Source organism: Struthio camelus, chromosome 16 (assembly GCF_040807025.1).
Source record: "Struthio camelus isolate bStrCam1 chromosome 16, bStrCam1.hap1, whole genome shotgun sequence".
Taxonomy (NCBI): domain Eukaryota; kingdom Metazoa; phylum Chordata; class Aves; order Struthioniformes; family Struthionidae; genus Struthio; species Struthio camelus.
In genome coordinates, this window is record NC_090957.1 from 21,096,614 (window position 1) to 21,113,588 (window position 16,975).

A 16,975-nucleotide genomic window follows, 5' to 3' on the forward strand; every position below is an offset into this window, starting at 1 on the left:
GAGTTGTCTTAATCTGCATGACACAGATAACATTACATTGTAAGATTCTCTCCTTTGATTTAATTTGTGCATTTTTTTCATATGTATGATTGGATTCAACATTTAAAGTAAAATAAACCAGATCTGAAACCAGCTGAACCAGTCCTGCTTTCGTTTCCAGCATCTCAATCTGGAAAAACACTGTGTTTACTCTAAAGCACTGAAAATAAAAGCTATCTGATACTGCACATTAGGTTGACTAAAAAGAATGGAATATGGACAATTCAGCTGCTGAAGTAAGGACAGGTCTCATTTTCCTTTTAGACATTATGGAAGAAAAACTCAAAACATTTGAAAAATACTAAAGCAGGCTGTGTAAAATTAGGTATTCAATTTGTGTAAACATATTTCTTAAACATTCCTGTGTCTGTGATGTAAATAACTTAAGAGTAATAACACCAGGAAAAACAGGTTAGTGTGTAATAAAAACACAGCTGAGCCTAAAGTAAGGCACTGTGGTAAAATGTGCAGTTACAAGAGTCATCCAATCCTACCTTTTTCTAACCTTGTCTGCCTACTGTTTACACCAGTATGGGTATGGGACTATTACTCTGCCCAGTAGGGGCCTTGATTTAACTTAGAGATTGTTGCAAATATCATAAGACATACTAATTATCTTAGTAGCAATATCATATGTGTTCTTGAGGTAACTTTACCTGTAAATAATGAACACTGAAATTCCTGTAATTTAGAGTTACAATATGAACAATTACTTTGCATACTAGTAATGAATTCAGAAACTTACTTTGTGTCTAATATTTCAAGAGGCAAATGTTTTATACAAAGATGAAAATCAATTGCAAATATTTTATTTAAGAAAAAACAATTAATAGGCTGAAAAATAAGCAGCAGTTTTCTGTCTCTACACCTTGTGGTACTATCTTTCAGGAAATGCAAAAAGCATTCTGATTTTTACAAACTATGAAGTCTAATATTGGGCTGTTAAGTGCACTGCATTTTGTATTATTCATTTACTGTGTACAATAAACTAGCTGTGGTGTAAAGGCTATTGATTCCTTTGCATTAGAGTGCATTATAATGGTCAGCAAGAATATGTTTCACAAAGATTTTAAAAATAAATGTTGCGTTACATTCTGGAGAAGACTTCTAATGTGTTGGTTTTATATATATTTATATCCACAACACACCTACATGGTATGTATATTTGCTTAATTACTGAAATCTTAACTGTCTTGGATGGAGAATCAAGCTGGTCAGTGGAACTTTTCTAATCATATTTTATATGTCTGAGCACAGAGAAAGTCTCTGCCAATAACAACAACAACAGAAGAGCAGTGTGTATCACTGTATCCATTTTATAAACATTCATTCTTCTTGCCAACATTCCTGTTGAATAGGTAAATGGTTACTTCAAACTCTGGAAAATAGGATAAGGTTAGAGGTCTGTTCTCAGAGATTCCCAGCTCCTGCTGACTTTTATTCCATGTATAGGTATGCCGGGTATCTGAAAACAGCCAATACCAAGTTTCCTGAGATCACAAAGCAGAGACGGGTTCGCTGTACTTACATGCCCAGGAACTCTCTGGACTGACAGAAATGGACTTGTCATGAAGAGTCTAAGAGAAAAAACGAACACAAAACATCTGTTGGATTCAGTGGAGCAAAGATATTATCTAGAATTGTTTATTAACTTATGATAAAACACCCTGCAAGGGCTTGAGCTCATCTGTGCTCATACTCAGTGACTCCTCAGCAGTCCCTGCTGCTGGCAGAGAAGTAGGAGCAGTAGCACTTGGCAGAGGGGCAGTGACAAACAGCTGGAAATGATAACACTGCGGCCAGCCCTGCTCTGTCTGGGAGGGGACTCCCTTACTGTTTGAAACATCACCCTTGAAACCAGTGCAAAACTTTACGAAGTGAGGCATTACTCAAGCAATAGCTGTATGTTCCCTTCCAGCTCTGTCAGCTGAAGTTGGGATCATTTCACTGCTCACCCTTAACCAACACCTGCCACTGGGAGGGATGGCATGAACGCTCCCTAATCCACACGCAGGCAAAATCAGCCACCTTTAGCTCATCCTCACCTTCCTTAGCGGCTTAAACTTGGCTCAGCTTGCTGATTACAGGGTCTACACTTGATTTCTCCTCCAGTAGAGCAATATGGATAAACAACTGCAGATGAGATTGCCTTTGAGAACTGCCAGAGCTGTTCATACACCCTGCTGTCCATAGCCTGAGCCTGGGCAGAGGTAGCAGGAGCTAGCTCAGACATTTTACAAAAGTTTGGATCAAGCTTTACATTTAAACTGATTTTTTCTTGTTTCTTTTTTTTAACATCAGCTGACAGACTTTTCTCCATTAATTTGCCATGTCAAATCAAAAAGCCACAAAAGTTTCAGGTGGCCACCCTGCCATTTCCACTTCCATTTCCGTAACTGTTCGTACAGCATCTTTGTAACTGATCCTGTGTCCCAAGTGACAGCTATCAGTATTCAGGAGTTATAAGAATTTTCAGGAATTTAAAATGCGAATCATCTTTCAGAGATACTCTAGGTAAGAACATAGAACAGCTAATCACATCAGACCAATTATCCATTTTCCCCACCAAGCTTGTAGCTATGCTTACATAGTGTGTGTACATCAAACAAAAGTACAAGTTGAGCAATCCTTCCCCGACATACCTTTCCAAATTCCCAGCAGACAGTCATTCAGGGATTGCCGGAGGCAGAGCCAATTTTGCTGGGCTCTTCTTTCACAGATTTGTCAAATCCCTCTTTGAACTGTTTATATATTTGACCTCTACGTATCCCATAGCAATCAAGCAAGAATAACATCCTCCTACAGCAGTAAAGCCACAATCTTCATAGGAATCTCTACATTCTGCCAAAATCTAAACAATAATCATTCATTTTGGGGGCAGGAAAGGGCTTCAGCTTACTGATACGCATATGAAAAACATGTCTCAAAAAGCCAGAAAGAAATCAAGGGCGATAAGATTAGCTGAGAGAAAAGCATCTTGGGAACCCTTGACTTCAGTAAGAAAAAGATAGGATATTTCTTCCCCTCAAAATTTACTAAAAACAAACTGCGTTTCTTCCTGTTTCTGTCTCCCCACCCCCCCCCCCAAGCAAATCTGTTCCTTAAAAGAAATCATAATTTTCTATGGTCTTCTCTGATTTTAGGCAGGGGAAGCTTTAGAGATTGAAAGGTGATGTCGGAAAATTTCATAGTGTTTCCCCTAAACTTTTTGGAAAATTCCGATCACTATTTGGTCAAGATTTATCTTTCCCTATGCTCTCTGCTTCCTTTTAATTGTTTCCTCTTCTTACTAGGCTTAGAACAAACTGCTTTAAGATCCACTGTCCTAAAAAAATGACTTATTATCCCAGAAAAAGAATCCCCACACAAGGAGGGACAGAGGAGTACAAAGAGCAGCAAGGTAATTTTAGTACTGAAGGGAAAGTGGCATGGGCCTCTGAAGAGTTACTACAATTCCAAATGGCATGACTGAAAGCTGCCTTAGCTTTTATCTTTATCTTTTCCTTTTTTTCTACTTTGTATTTTCAACTTAAATTATTTACTTATTAACCTCTCCTCTTCTTTTGACCCTACTCACTGCAGTCTTTGTTCCATACTTCTATTTCTCCTCTTAATTCCTCCCATCTCACTTTCTGTTTTCGACCAGCACTTGTCAAACATTCCAACAAAAGCTCAAAGATGCTAAGTGATACTTTTTGATTTCTATTTCTCTGTTTTGGTCCAGAAACCTACCATCACTTTCAAAAGCATTATTCTGTAAGGCATACGTTTGGTGTGAACTCCTGACAAATGGAGTATGGCACTGGAGGAGATGTGCCAAATCCGTGACCAGCGGCATAAATATTTTCATACTGTTCTTAGGTGAAGCAAAACAAACAAACTTAAATTAAATGAGGAAGGAAGGGAGGAAGGAACAGATCTGCCAAGTTTTGAAAAGAGGTGATTTAATATCTCTAAGCTACAAGCCCCTTAAACATGGATTTTAATCTAAGAGTTGGCAGGCTCCCAGTGAAAGCTGTACAGCCTGTTTGGCAATGCTACAGCTCCTTCTTCATTTTGACACTTGATTCTTTCACCCTTTTTGCATAAGGTATTATAATCTTATGAGGACTGCTCCAACAGGTTTGTCCATTAGAGGGCATTAGAGGCCGCTGAAATCCCTGAAGTTTGCTTTAACTAGAGGAAAGGAAAATAGTTCTTTTTATTTTTGTCTGATAAGTTGTGGTTTTCGTATCCTTTCTATGCTATTCACCTTATCACCTTATCCAAAATGTGCTAGATGGATTTCAAAATAAGAAGAAACTTTTTCTAACAGATTAGACCATGGATTTGCTATATCATTCCGTGCCTCCTACTTTCTCCCTGACTGAACTAGGATCTGTTTAAATATGAACAGAGCAAGCAAATAAACTAACTAAATTATGATAATCACAGAATGATGAGTTATGCTGTAGAGAAGATAAGAGAGTCTACACAAAATATTCACACTGGAACTTTTTATCCCAGAAAGTCTATTCAGCACAGGGGCAGCACAGATTTAGCTAGCATAATTAAAGCTGTGGCAAATTATTTCACACAGTCAGTTTATAAATACTGCAGTTTGAAGGCAAATAATTCCTGTCGTAGTAGAAATCTCATCTGGATGGCAAAACACCAGGAGTTTAGTCTGTGACACTTTCGTCTGATATGAAGAAGTGCTACATTCTCAAGACATTGTAGTAAGAGCCCAAATATTCTAAAGGAAATTAATGCAGCAGAGTATTTTCTGAAATTGATGTTCATGCCATGAATTGTAAATGGATATAGATATATTAACTTAGGGCCTGCCATTTTGCTTTAGAGGGATAAAACACAAGCTGTTTGTCAAATTTCAATTAAAGACTGTTTATCACAATGATTCCCAATGTGTATGCTTATGTTCTAAAAACTTCACAGGAATGAGATCATTTTGTGTATCTACTTCTTTCCCGAGCAAGCAATGCCTTTCCCCGATATTACAGTTACTTGCAGAGGTTATATTACTTAAGTATCAAAAAATAATATTTTAATTGTTCTGGATGGACTAATCAGGTCTGCCTAGACCATCACAATGCCCCAAAGGATAATTCAAGGTTATCTCTTCCTCTTCCTGAAATTCCATTTCCTTACTTGTTTATCATACAACTGGGGTCAAAACAAGGGGAGATTTTACAGGAAAGGAAGACCAAATAGACCTTGTGACTTCAGTACTGACTGATATTTTCTGGCTTCTTCTGTGGATGATCTCATAGAAAGCGGCAGGACTCTTATTCATAGAAAGAAAGCTGGAGGTCTGGAACATCATTTGGATCAGACCAGCAGAGACAAAAAGGCAGAAGGAGCTGCAGGCTACTCATTAGCACTCTGTGCTCTTTCACTGCAAGGTGTCCTCATTAGATTCTATCTTTCAGGCAAAGTGATTATGCTTTACTTCCTAATTACATTGAAACAATTAAGCATTATTTTTCTCCTTTAAAGCAAATCAAGACTATTTTAAAGAGACCAGCTGTACTACTGCAAAGGTGCAGATTAACTCCTCACAGTGGATGCTCCTATAAATAGCACAAACGCTATCTCCTTCTCTTGGTTGTGCTGTATTAATTATTTTTTATGTATGTTCTTAATCTATATTTGTATCTCATATCACTTGTGTCTTACTGCAGCTTGGGACAGCTGCCTCTAGCCAAAGCTTTGGAGTGGTAGCAGTTCTACGACTAGCGCTTGGATAACATAGTTCCTGTAATAGGGAGTTAATAGGGCTATTTCAACCTCTGCCCACAAATAGAGTGTGTAGCTGGATGCTACACGTTCCCCTTTCAGCCTGCTTACAGACTTCACCTTCTTCTGTATTCTGCAGTGTGTGCTCTGCACACTGCATGCACTAGGAGCAATGCCCTTTCTGGGCAATGCCTCATCCTTACATCAGAATGCAGGATTCTTAGTAACATCATATTAGAGTGGCTTGAGTACTCTTCTTCATAAAGCTTTCCAGTACTTGTGATCAGACTGTACATATACATGTAGAATACAGGTGATCTAAATGAAGTAAGGCTGTGCCAAAGGCTACTCCCACCCAAACAAACCTGCTCAAGGGGTCTCATACAAATGCCCATTACTCAGGTGAACTGTGAAATTAAAATTAGTCTTGACTTGCTCAAGGACCCAATAAAATACTGGGCTTGACACTTTTTTCCCCTCATACTATATAAAATTTCCACTAACTTCAGGGGAATTATTCCTCATTTAGATCCACTGAGTTGAGATTATAATCATATCGTCTCAGAGCCACAATTTGCATTCAGTAACACCTGCACATCACTAAAGCACATCTGTCTTCACACAGCGTCCAAGGTCTAAGCTCTATTGACCATATAGTATTCACATCACACTCCTGCTCAGTTCAGTAATGACAAAATGATTGGTATCAGACACATATTTTCTTCCACAGATATGAGTCAATGGTTTAGCAAAGATCTGAATAAGTTCACAGTTGATCTATTTGTAGTGTTATTTTAGTTTACTTTAAACAGTCAGCAGGTAAAAATGCCACTGGATCACCCCATTCACCAAAGAGAGACTTCTTTTCCTTCTCCATCTTCTTAAACAATCAGGTGTACAACAGAGGCTGTAGGGAGAAGCAGGAGAAAGTGTCTGGTGGAAAGATAAGTCTTTAAGACCTGGGAAGATCTCAAGACTGGGATTTTGTTTCCTGTTTCTTAAATATTTTTTTGTAAGCCTGAGGTTAGCTTGTATGAGTTTATGAATATAAAGTCTCTCCGTTACTGAACAATTTTTACCAACTGCTGCTCTATTTCCTTCCAACGAGTCATGCTACTAGCCTACGCTGCCCTATTTAATTTCTACTGCTGCTTAACCCGCATGAGTTGTTCTAAAATTAAAGAAAAAAAAAAGAGCTTATTTGAAATACACATCAAACAGCTTGAACTGATGATGTATTGCACTGCCCTCTGGATACAACATACGCTAGTTTGCTGGGCTTCCAAATAATGCTGAACAGCACAGAGTCCTCAGATGCAGTGTTGTAGAGGTACTGTTAAATGGAGCTGAAAATTGAGAGTGAAGCTTGCTGTAGATTACCTCTAGGACAGTGAAGTAACAATATTACTATCTGAAAATCCATAAAGAGAAACATTAGGAAGAGGAAAAATAGGAAGGTAACTTTTAACTCAACTGAAATTAATTAGAATTGAGGGTGATCCTTTACCTGGACGGTAGATGATAAATGGATATTTGTTAAATTTACAGATATTTGCTAAGCAACCAGCGATTCTATTTTTGCTACTGTCTTTGAAGGCATTGCTGTATTTGTCACTGCTTGTGCAATGCTTTTATCAATGGCAACTTGCAACCTGATTGGGAATAATGTCAAGACCTCAATCTAAAATAATAATAAACTGCCAATCTGCTGTCTATTGGTAAAGTCCTTTAAACCTACTTTAGTGGACTCTAGGAAGCAAAGTAGAGGCCTATGGGATCACTTTCCACCATCTTTTCTTTTTCATAGATAAAGTCACTAAGAAAAAAGATAGCAGAAAGGATCTACTGGACATGGTGAGGGCTGTTTCCTGCTCCTGAGAATACTCGGCCTCTAATTATTCTTAACTCTTAAAGCAGCAGCACACTTGGCACTGTGAAGGACCTCAAAGCCACAGTGCTGTAATGAACACTGTTTACACATGCATTTTCCTGGTATGCCCTTAGGTATTCAAACATAGGTCCAGTTTTGTGTGCATGTGTGTGTTTTTTTTTAATTATTTGGCCACATGGACAATGGGAACACTGGAGAATCAAACTGCTGGCCACCAGTAGCTATTGTTGCCCTAAATCTGGACCTGACCCTGACCCTGTAAGGAGCAGGGCACTCATTAATCTAATTTGCAAATATGCTCTTTTTTTTTTTTTTGTATTATGAGGGCAATCTTGGAGTACTTCAGGTCCACAAATTTCCTACTAAATATCATCATGTGACTTAAAAGCAACAATGAAACAGAGACGCCACCTCTGCCTTGCTTGTAATTACAACAGAGATTGAGAAACAGGAAGAAAACATTCCAGAGCTGCAAAGAGCAGGGAAAAATGCCAAGCTCTTTTCAGAGTATGTAGTTTGACAGGAAAAACCAGCTCCAGAAGAAAGGAGAGAGAAAGCAAGAAGGAAAAAATATTTCCTTGCTCAGTCAGAAAGGAAAGGCGATGAAGTCTCCAACCCCTTCTTCTGATACACCCAGGAAGCACATGAGCTTCCCCCACCCAGGTCAATTCTGTAATGGATTTACTCTTAAAATACTTTGTTGCATTAAGCTGGCAGAATTAGAGTGGTCAATCCATCTTCTCCTCCCATGTACAGAAAAGTTATACTGGTATAAAAATTCATTCCTCTTCTAGAAAGCAAAAATATTACGCAGTCCTGTGCACTTTTACAGCAGTATAGCTCTGTCTTTATCAGCGCTTTCATAGGCGTATGGATTTAAGTAAAAAAAAGAAAGATTTACATCCTTTCCTGACATAATCATGCCAGTACAAGCTTCAAATATAGACCAAAAGAGTACTGAAAGAGCTGTTTTGTGGAGTAGAGGACTTTAACACATTAGCATTGAAAAGATTCCAATTGCAGTTTAAAGATGAGAAGATTCACAGACATAAATTGGGCATAAGTAAGCTTCTGTCTCCCCAGCTTCCACGTGGCAGCTTTATCACACGTACAACACAGTTGCGAAACATACCTTTTTACTGTACAACGTGTTGTTTGCATTGCAGTAGCTTATGGGCACTGAGACCAGGATCCTTTTATGCTAGGTCAGATTAAAAAGAAATCCGTCCCCTTGCAATCTTATAAAATAAAAGAGGCAAAAGTTGAAAGGGCAAACAGAAGCACTGAAAGTTGAAATGACTAATTCATTGCTCATACTGCAGGTCAGTAACACAGCCATGAGTACAATGTTGGTCTCCTGACTCCCAGTTCAATACCTTTCCTGTTAGTCTCTTCATCAGATCCTCACAGAGCAGCTTAATTGTCTCTAGAAGAATGTAGGCTTGGAACTTAGCAGTATAAGTGAAGATAAACACTAATTACAGTTTAATCACTTCTAATTTGGACAATATAGCATCAAAAGTGACTTTATCCATTTTCTATTTACTGCTATATGAGAGGAGGTACTACAGCATCAAGACCTATCCTGATATTATCATATTACCTGGCAACACCAGCAAACTACTTTTTGGAGTCAACATCTTACAAAGTAATGCAAAGATGTTGTGTCATGATAGGGTGATATGATGGAACAAAATGGCAAATCAAGAAGTGGTTCTTGAATTGGAAGGAATTTTCAGAAAAGCCAGTGTAAGAGCACTCGCTACTTTGAGGACTCTTCACAATGAGTAACTTCAGCTGTTTGAGCAGCAGTTTTATTCCTCAGGGGAAAAAAAGAAATCATGGAACGATTCCAGGACTGCAAGTTTCCTTTCTGTATCCTATTTCTTCCCGTCTTCCTTCCTTCCTCTCTTTCACTCATGACAGGCCAGAAGAGACAGAGACTGAATTCATGCAGTAGCTCCAGTTTTTATAGGTCTACGCTATATCCAGCAAAACAGAGGCCTTTCTGTTGGCTGATACATCTTCATTGTAATTGAGGGTATAATTGCAGGAAGGCTGTAACATGCATTGCAATAGTAATCATAAACCATTAGATGTTTTCAGTATTACATAACCAGGGCAAGTGGCACAAGAATATGTTGGGCAAACCGGAGCTTGCTGCAAAGGCTTCAGCACATGCTTTCTGCCTGAGCAGTGAGCTGGCATCTTGTACCACCCATGCTGACATCGTTTCATTGTCACTGGTATCCAAATGCCTTGGCTTAAAACTGTCTTGTGCATGCCTACTATCCAACACTGCTATCAGCCTGCTAACTGCACTGTAAACTGAGTGTGGTGACACAGGATGTTTATACCACATGCTGTTGCATCCATGCACGACCAGGCCTTATCACATGATGCTATGACATAGCATTATACGCTGATTCTGTCATATGAGCTGCAGAACAAACACTGCTCAGATGAAAGAAAACTGCTTTCTCTGTCTGGTAAAGCTGCAGCATAGTGAAGGAGTCCTCTCCTCTTGCAGGGGCTGGTATTCTGGATATCTCTAAGACTGGTGGACTCGTTCATTATCTTCAAAAATTTCCCCATGCTATTTACATCAGAGGAGAGGAAGGACAACCTTGCGATTAAAATACTGGACTTACATTATGTTACTGAATTAGAACATGTACGTGCCTCCTATTTGCATCTGAACATGGGCTTAAAGTTCAGGTCTTGCAAGAATACTTCCTCTTTCCTGTGCCTTTATTTAATAACAGTCTTTTCCATTTCAAAACTCTAGTAAACAGCCCATTCACAAAATGGTAGAGGCAGCATACAGCTGCTGGCAGACAGGATGTTCAGCCATAATTATATTTGTTCTGCAGCCAATAAGTCCATCTGTAGTTCTGAGCATGTAAAACTCATCCTCCCTGTTTATGGTTATCAAAATGATGTCTAGCAAAAAGCTAAATGGCGCTCCTCCAAAATCCTACTTTGCTTTAGTGGGGAATCTACTGCTATTGTCAAGACTTATCTATACCTTATCTACATAACTTGTGAGTTCAGGAGAGATATAATGAACATAACAGCTAGAAATCTCTTCAGTCCCTTTTGAGAAACATTTATACACAGTGTAAGTTGACAGGTACTAGTCAAACTTGACAGATACTAGCCAAACTTGCAGTTAGACCTGTATACATACTGCTCACTATCCTGCTTGCACCAGCAACCAGTTAAGTACTAACAGCAAAACTGAGCTTTTACTTTTCATGTTACAGAGGCTGCCAGAATAATGGAGCACATAATTACATCCAGCCACTCGTTAGTACTCAAATTACAAAACTGAATCTCTGCGCCAGGCCTTCAGGAAGTAAGAGATGGAAGGACTCTCACAAATAACATGCAATTACATTACTGCAGAGAGCAGATACTTCCCTTAAAAGCAGTCAAATGATTGAAGTGACCCCATCCGGTTGATCACAGAACCAGACAGGACATTTCAGTGGAGAAAAAAATAACAAAGGAAGTAAATTACAACAATCACAGTTTTGTTGCCTCTGTATCCACATCTGTTCAGAAATTGATATAATGAAACAAAACTTTTAGTGTGTAACAGTTAAACAGTATAAATGTGCCTGTCTTACTGGAGCTTATTCCTTTAATTCACAGGAATGAGCTGTACTGACATAAGGTACTTTTATATGATTACAGCTCCATTTGCACGAGGAGTCTGTATTGTTATAATTATGTCTACTTCCCAGACTGTTTTACTTACAACCATAGAAAGCTGTCTGTAGACTAGCACTAAGATTTACATAGATCTAGCTAAACTGTCAAATGACAGGCAGAAATCTGGACACTGCTCAAGTGCCACATTACAGAAATTTGGATAAAGCAGAGATCTGATGGGGGAGCCAGAACTAAAGAAGATGGCATTACTGAAAGGCTCAATATGGCTAGCTTTTCCTAAAATTATACTAGTTTGTGTCTGTAGAAGTGGTATTACCATCTACGGGCATTTTCTAGGCAAAGAGCTCTACAGGTAGCCTGCAGAACACAATGTTTCTAAGAAAGAATAAAACTTATGGTAAGAAAGTAGCTCAGCTAACCCCTTTCTATGAAGTAAAGCTTTTTCTAAACGCTTTCTAAACACCTGGTTTTTACCTCTGGCTATTCATGGACCTTTGCTCCTTTGTCTGGAATCTTTGCTGCTTATGTCTCTTTCCTTCATTTTTCTTCAGCTTTTGAATTTCACCCCAATTCTTTGTTCTTCAGTGCACCTATTCTCACTGCTTCCCTTTTCAGACTGCAAAGACACAGGCAAATTGCACTGATGGACATTCTTGCAGCTGTGAAAATGAGTAACAACCTCCTGCAAAAAAAGCTGTGCTAAGATATCAGGGTCATGTCTGATAATGAACTTCCCCAAATCATTGCCAGATTGTGTACAAAATCTTATTTGTCTAACCTTGTCCAATTCCTGTTCTCCTAACTTGTATTTCCTTCTGTTTTCTCTGTCATGTTTTGATTCAAGATTATAAGCTCTTTAGGGGAATCTGCTTGCCTGGAGAACTTCTGCCCTCCGATCTGCAGATGCGTCAGTGGCAATATCCTAAAAGCGATGCAAAGTATACACGTTTCCTAAGAAAGAAATTTGGCTGTAGGGTATTGTTTTCATTTGCCTTAATATCTCTTTGCCTCTATGCTACTATTTATTCAAGGTCATTCTAACATATTTACTTTAAAACCTTTTTATACTACTCAGTGTGCATACGCTAGGCAAACATGCACTTTCTCAGTATAACATAAAAGGCTACAGCGCATTCTTTTACCTACGACTTTGCAATATTTTCAACAAACTATCAAAACTGGGGGCTAGAAGAAATCTTAAGAAATTATCTTGTCCATCCTCCAGCTTCAAAGAATCTCCATTCCAGTCTGTAATTCTCCAATATGCTGACTTTTTCTGTTTTTCCTTTATTTTATTGATCTGCTTTAGAGAATGCAGATATTTCATATAATGTACTTTCTCCTGTCTTATTCTATCCCTTTCACTTTTGTAATTAATTTCACACTTGCTCTTCTATACATTGAGCTTGTTAAGAACACCCTTCATACAATTGTTTTTCCTTCTTTGCAGAGGGAAACATTGCTAGTCCAATGCCAAAATGCAAAACTTCACAAAAAGCAAAAAATATTCTTCTTATTCTAAACACGTTCAGCCATTTACTACTGACTATATCCTAGGATAGCATAAATCACCACATTTTGTGTGGATGTTAACTCTGATTACCCACTGTTGAAATCTACACATCTCTGTATGGCAACAGAAATAGAGAATGTGGTGTGTTTTTTTTTTATTTCTGGAAATGCACTTTTTTGTATGTGTAGAGAACGTTAATGACAGATGCTCAACTATGCCAGTTATGGAACACATGCCCTTTTCTGGAGCATGCCACCTTCCAGTACTAAGGAGACCAGGATTTTATTCTTAGTTCTTTGTAAGAGAACTCAGAGAGCAGTATGTGTTTTAAGGTATTTTACATTTAGGCATATAGCATCCTACTTAGTATCTGATGCAAAAAATGCCCATATTTAGGGCAGGTAGGGATTTGCCTCACAGCTCTACTGAGTCAGAGATTTGTGAAACCTGTGTAACTGGTAGGATTCTGATGACATCAGCTGGGAGGGCTTGTAAAACAGAAGAGAATCATTCCAGTGCCCCATGGAAGTTGTCTGATGTTCAAGAATACCGGTGGATTAAGACAGTGACAAGTTGTGACGGTACTGAATAATTAACAACACAGTTTTTGGAATGAAACCACACGATGCCAGACTGCTTATTCTGATTCACTAAATCATCACAGGACACACTGACCCTGAAGCACAGTCCAGCATCAGTAGTACCAGCTAAAAGAAACATCATTGACTTCAGAGAAGCTACTGTTGGTTTCTGCTGCATTATCCCAGGTCAGACATCACAAAAAAATAATGGATGCTATTTCATATTTACACAAAAGTGTATGGGACTGAAAAGGCTCAATATTCCTTGCTATCTTGTTGATCTGTTATGTTCCGTGTCAGATTGTTCATAGCTCTTATTCTGAGTCATTATGCAACTGGTCTTGCATCAACTTTCCAGTAATAGCCCTGTTTTTGGGCTAATGCATCATCTCATCAAGCAGAAGGGAATACACATCCTCTTTGCATTTGCAGAGGCAGCACTTCTGCTCTGTAGGGTTCAGCTTGCTACCAACTGAGCAGGCATTCAGCTCTGCTGGCTTGTATGTGTATTAACTACTCCTAGGCCCTTTTTTTTCAGGACAGTATATGCTGCTGAGGAGCATATACTCTTCTCTGCCTCAGAAGAGTGCAAGGTCTGTGACTCCACACCAAGTTCGAGCAAGATCTGAAGCAGGAACCTCCTGAACTTCAAGAGACAGGTTCTGGTTCCTCATCACCCTGCCTTGCCTGCCTGCCCTATGTCCCTCAGCCCTAGCTTCTCACCCTAAACAGGCTCTGGCTGGAATATTTAACTGCGCAGTACTTATCAGGAGCAGGGAACAAAAAGCAGGACAGAAGAATAAGCAGTCTAACAAAGGTTATTTTAAATCTGGCAGACAGGACTTTTTGCAGACCAAAACATCAGCTGGTTAGATCATCCTCCTCCAAATCAAAATGAAATAAATGTTCTCACAAGGTGGCTCTGTCTCTTTTCACAGCACTGCAGTGCTGAGTGTTGTTTGATCAGCACAACTAGTCAGACCTTGGCTCTCTGAAGATGAAAGACAAATTAGGAATCTGGCATCTTTGTGAAGGAAGGGGAGCAGGTTTGCAAAACAAACAAACAAATGGAGAGCGCTGAAGTATAGCTCTCAGCAGCCAAACAAGAGTGAAGCCATGTCTGCCTGCAGTCTGCAGCTGCGCCGGCAAAGGGAAGGGGGCCAAGAGGCATCATCGCTCAAACAGCTTCTGGGCTGCCTGCCTGTGCTGCTTTGGGGAGGGAGGAGATGGCAGAAGAGAGATGTATACTGAAGCTTTGAACGCCTTTTTTATATATTCAACAGGAATCAGGCCAGGACCAGACCTCTGTTGAAGCTGTATCGAGCATTGGCAGGAATTTGTGCTGAGGACTGTTTCTGCGTTCAGTTAAATTGTACATTCTGATTGCCAAAGAGGACTGTCCCTGTCCTCCTCTTGCATATTACCCATATGTCACCAGGTCTGATTTTCTCTGGCTTAATGCTTCGTGTCTTAATTTATACCATTCCCTCATGCTCAGATTTATACCATTCCCTCATGGTACATTTTGCTCAGATGTAGGAGGCTTCTAAAACTTACAGGGTAGAAAAAAACCTGACCTACAAAATAATTCAATTATATAATTTGTAATTCTCCTAAGACTTAGCATCCCACTATCTCAAAGCACAATGTAACCATTCCAGAATTGAGCTGTTTTTATTTAAGTTTGTTTTAAGGCTTGTCCAAATTCACCTAAGAAGCCTATAGAAAAGCTAGGAAGAGAAGATAGCTCTTCTGACTCTAGCTTCCGTGCTTTGGCCACAGGATCTTGTGTCCTCTCTGGTTTTAATGAAATCAATCAAAGTGAAGTTTTTAACCCTGATTCAAATGAGAGACTTGGCATCTTGCACCAGTGTAAATAATCAGCTATAATTACAGAGCAGAGCAGGGGAATTCAAACCAAAGGAATACAAAACAGCTCAGTAACATTTTTCACTGTAGAGTGGAAAAGACTGTCATTTCAAATCACATGGAAACATTGCAGACTGAACGCCTGAGCCGGCCAGGCATTATGCTCCTCCTGCAAGGAGCCTGAATGCCTTCAAACGCATTGAAGTTAATGGCAGCTGAGTTCAGAGAAAGCACAGGCTGAAGAGGAGCACATAGAACTAGTATGCTGTGGAAAGGTTTTAAATAAAAGGGAGTGAAACAGCTGTGTAATAGATGTTAGTAATTTTTGAGATTATGCTGTCATATATTAGGGTGGGGATACAATGAACTCAAGGTTGGCTTAATTTCTGCATTGTTGGAATTGTTCCTGAGCTGTGTAGTCTGTCTTATCAGATAGAGTCACCCTTTAGGATGCTAAAATACCATGAATAAATAGAGATTATAACTTGCTATTCAACTGAGCCTTCAATCTACTCTCATGTATGCTGTAATAGCAGGCTCAGACTCCAGCAGGAGAGGGTCCCATTCTGTAAAATCATGCAGAGAGAGAGTGAATTTCTGTCTCAAACTGTTTAAAATATAAACAGCCATAAGAAAATTGAGTAGCTTGCCCTACTCATACAGTATATCTAAAAAAACAATATAAATCCTCTGACCTGCAGCTTGGCACCACATCTTATAGCTCATCACTAAAACTTCTTGGACCAACAGACCACTGTCGACACTAAAATGTCTTGCTCATTCACAGCATATGCACACTGAGCTGACAGCACTTTTTCTGTTTAATATGATTCTTGGGCCTCAGTCTACCATCAGTCAGTGGAAGGAGGAACTACTGCTCTACTTCGCATTCTCAAAACATTCCTCTCAAAATTTTTTTCAGTTAATTAAAATATGCAATATACCGCTAACAGAGAAGTCCTGTTTCTTAATATATCTCACGTGCTGCACTAGAGCTAGAGTATTCTTTACCAGTTACATGGTAAGATTTGGTCCTTTTGTATATTCCCTCTCAGGTCGTCAAAGCACTTTAGAAAAGAGAATCTTCTTTGCACTCCTGGAAGACAAATTGTAATGTCTTCTCCTATTTTAGATGCTCAGAAAGGTCAAAAAAACACCTGGATCCTGGCTCTTACTCCCATTTACCATATTTGCTTTTGTAAACAAACAAACAAACCAAAAAACAGACATTGTTCCACAACTGCCCAATTCTCTTGCCTCTGATAATAAGACTATCAGTGACTGTTTATTGTAACAGTGCACTCCATTGTCAGGAAGTTTTTCCATTTATTTCTGGTACCTCTGTGACTCCTCCGGGATGGACCTGGGCAGTGTCGCTTTATGAACTGCTCTCAGCACGTAGGTTTGAGCCTCTTCACACATTCCGGCGATGTCGCTTTTACGGCCTGAGAGGTCTCCTGCATAATAAAGAAAGAGGAATGGAAATGAGCACACAAGAATAAAAATATAGACTGCTTGCTTAACTGACTATTGTCTCGAAGTGAGAAAGGCTGGTGTAAAGTGGCATTAAGGCAGGTACAAGTCCTTTTAGTGAATAATCCCAGTACAAAGCTTTCAGTTCACCTTCAGTTCAGATAAGATACAGGGATGAGCAGGAACAGGCTAGAA

At 39.2% G+C, this 16,975-nt stretch overlaps 1 protein-coding gene across 5 annotated transcripts in view; it reads right to left on the reverse strand.

The window, feature by feature from the left end:
- The window catches only part of NF1 (neurofibromin 1), a 199,382-nt gene that overhangs the window by 116,510 nt on the left and 65,897 nt on the right, over positions 1–16,975 (reverse strand). For all 5 annotated transcript variants that reach the window (XM_068910198.1, XM_068910203.1, XM_068910200.1 and 2 more), the window contains exons 2-3: positions 16,647–16,764; positions 1,568–1,616 (exon numbers count right to left, since the gene is read on the reverse strand). In XM_068910198.1, coding sequence (XP_068766299.1) covers positions 1,568–1,616; positions 16,647–16,764 — 167 coding nt within the window. The remainder of the gene's footprint in view (positions 1–1,567; positions 1,617–16,646; positions 16,765–16,975) is intronic.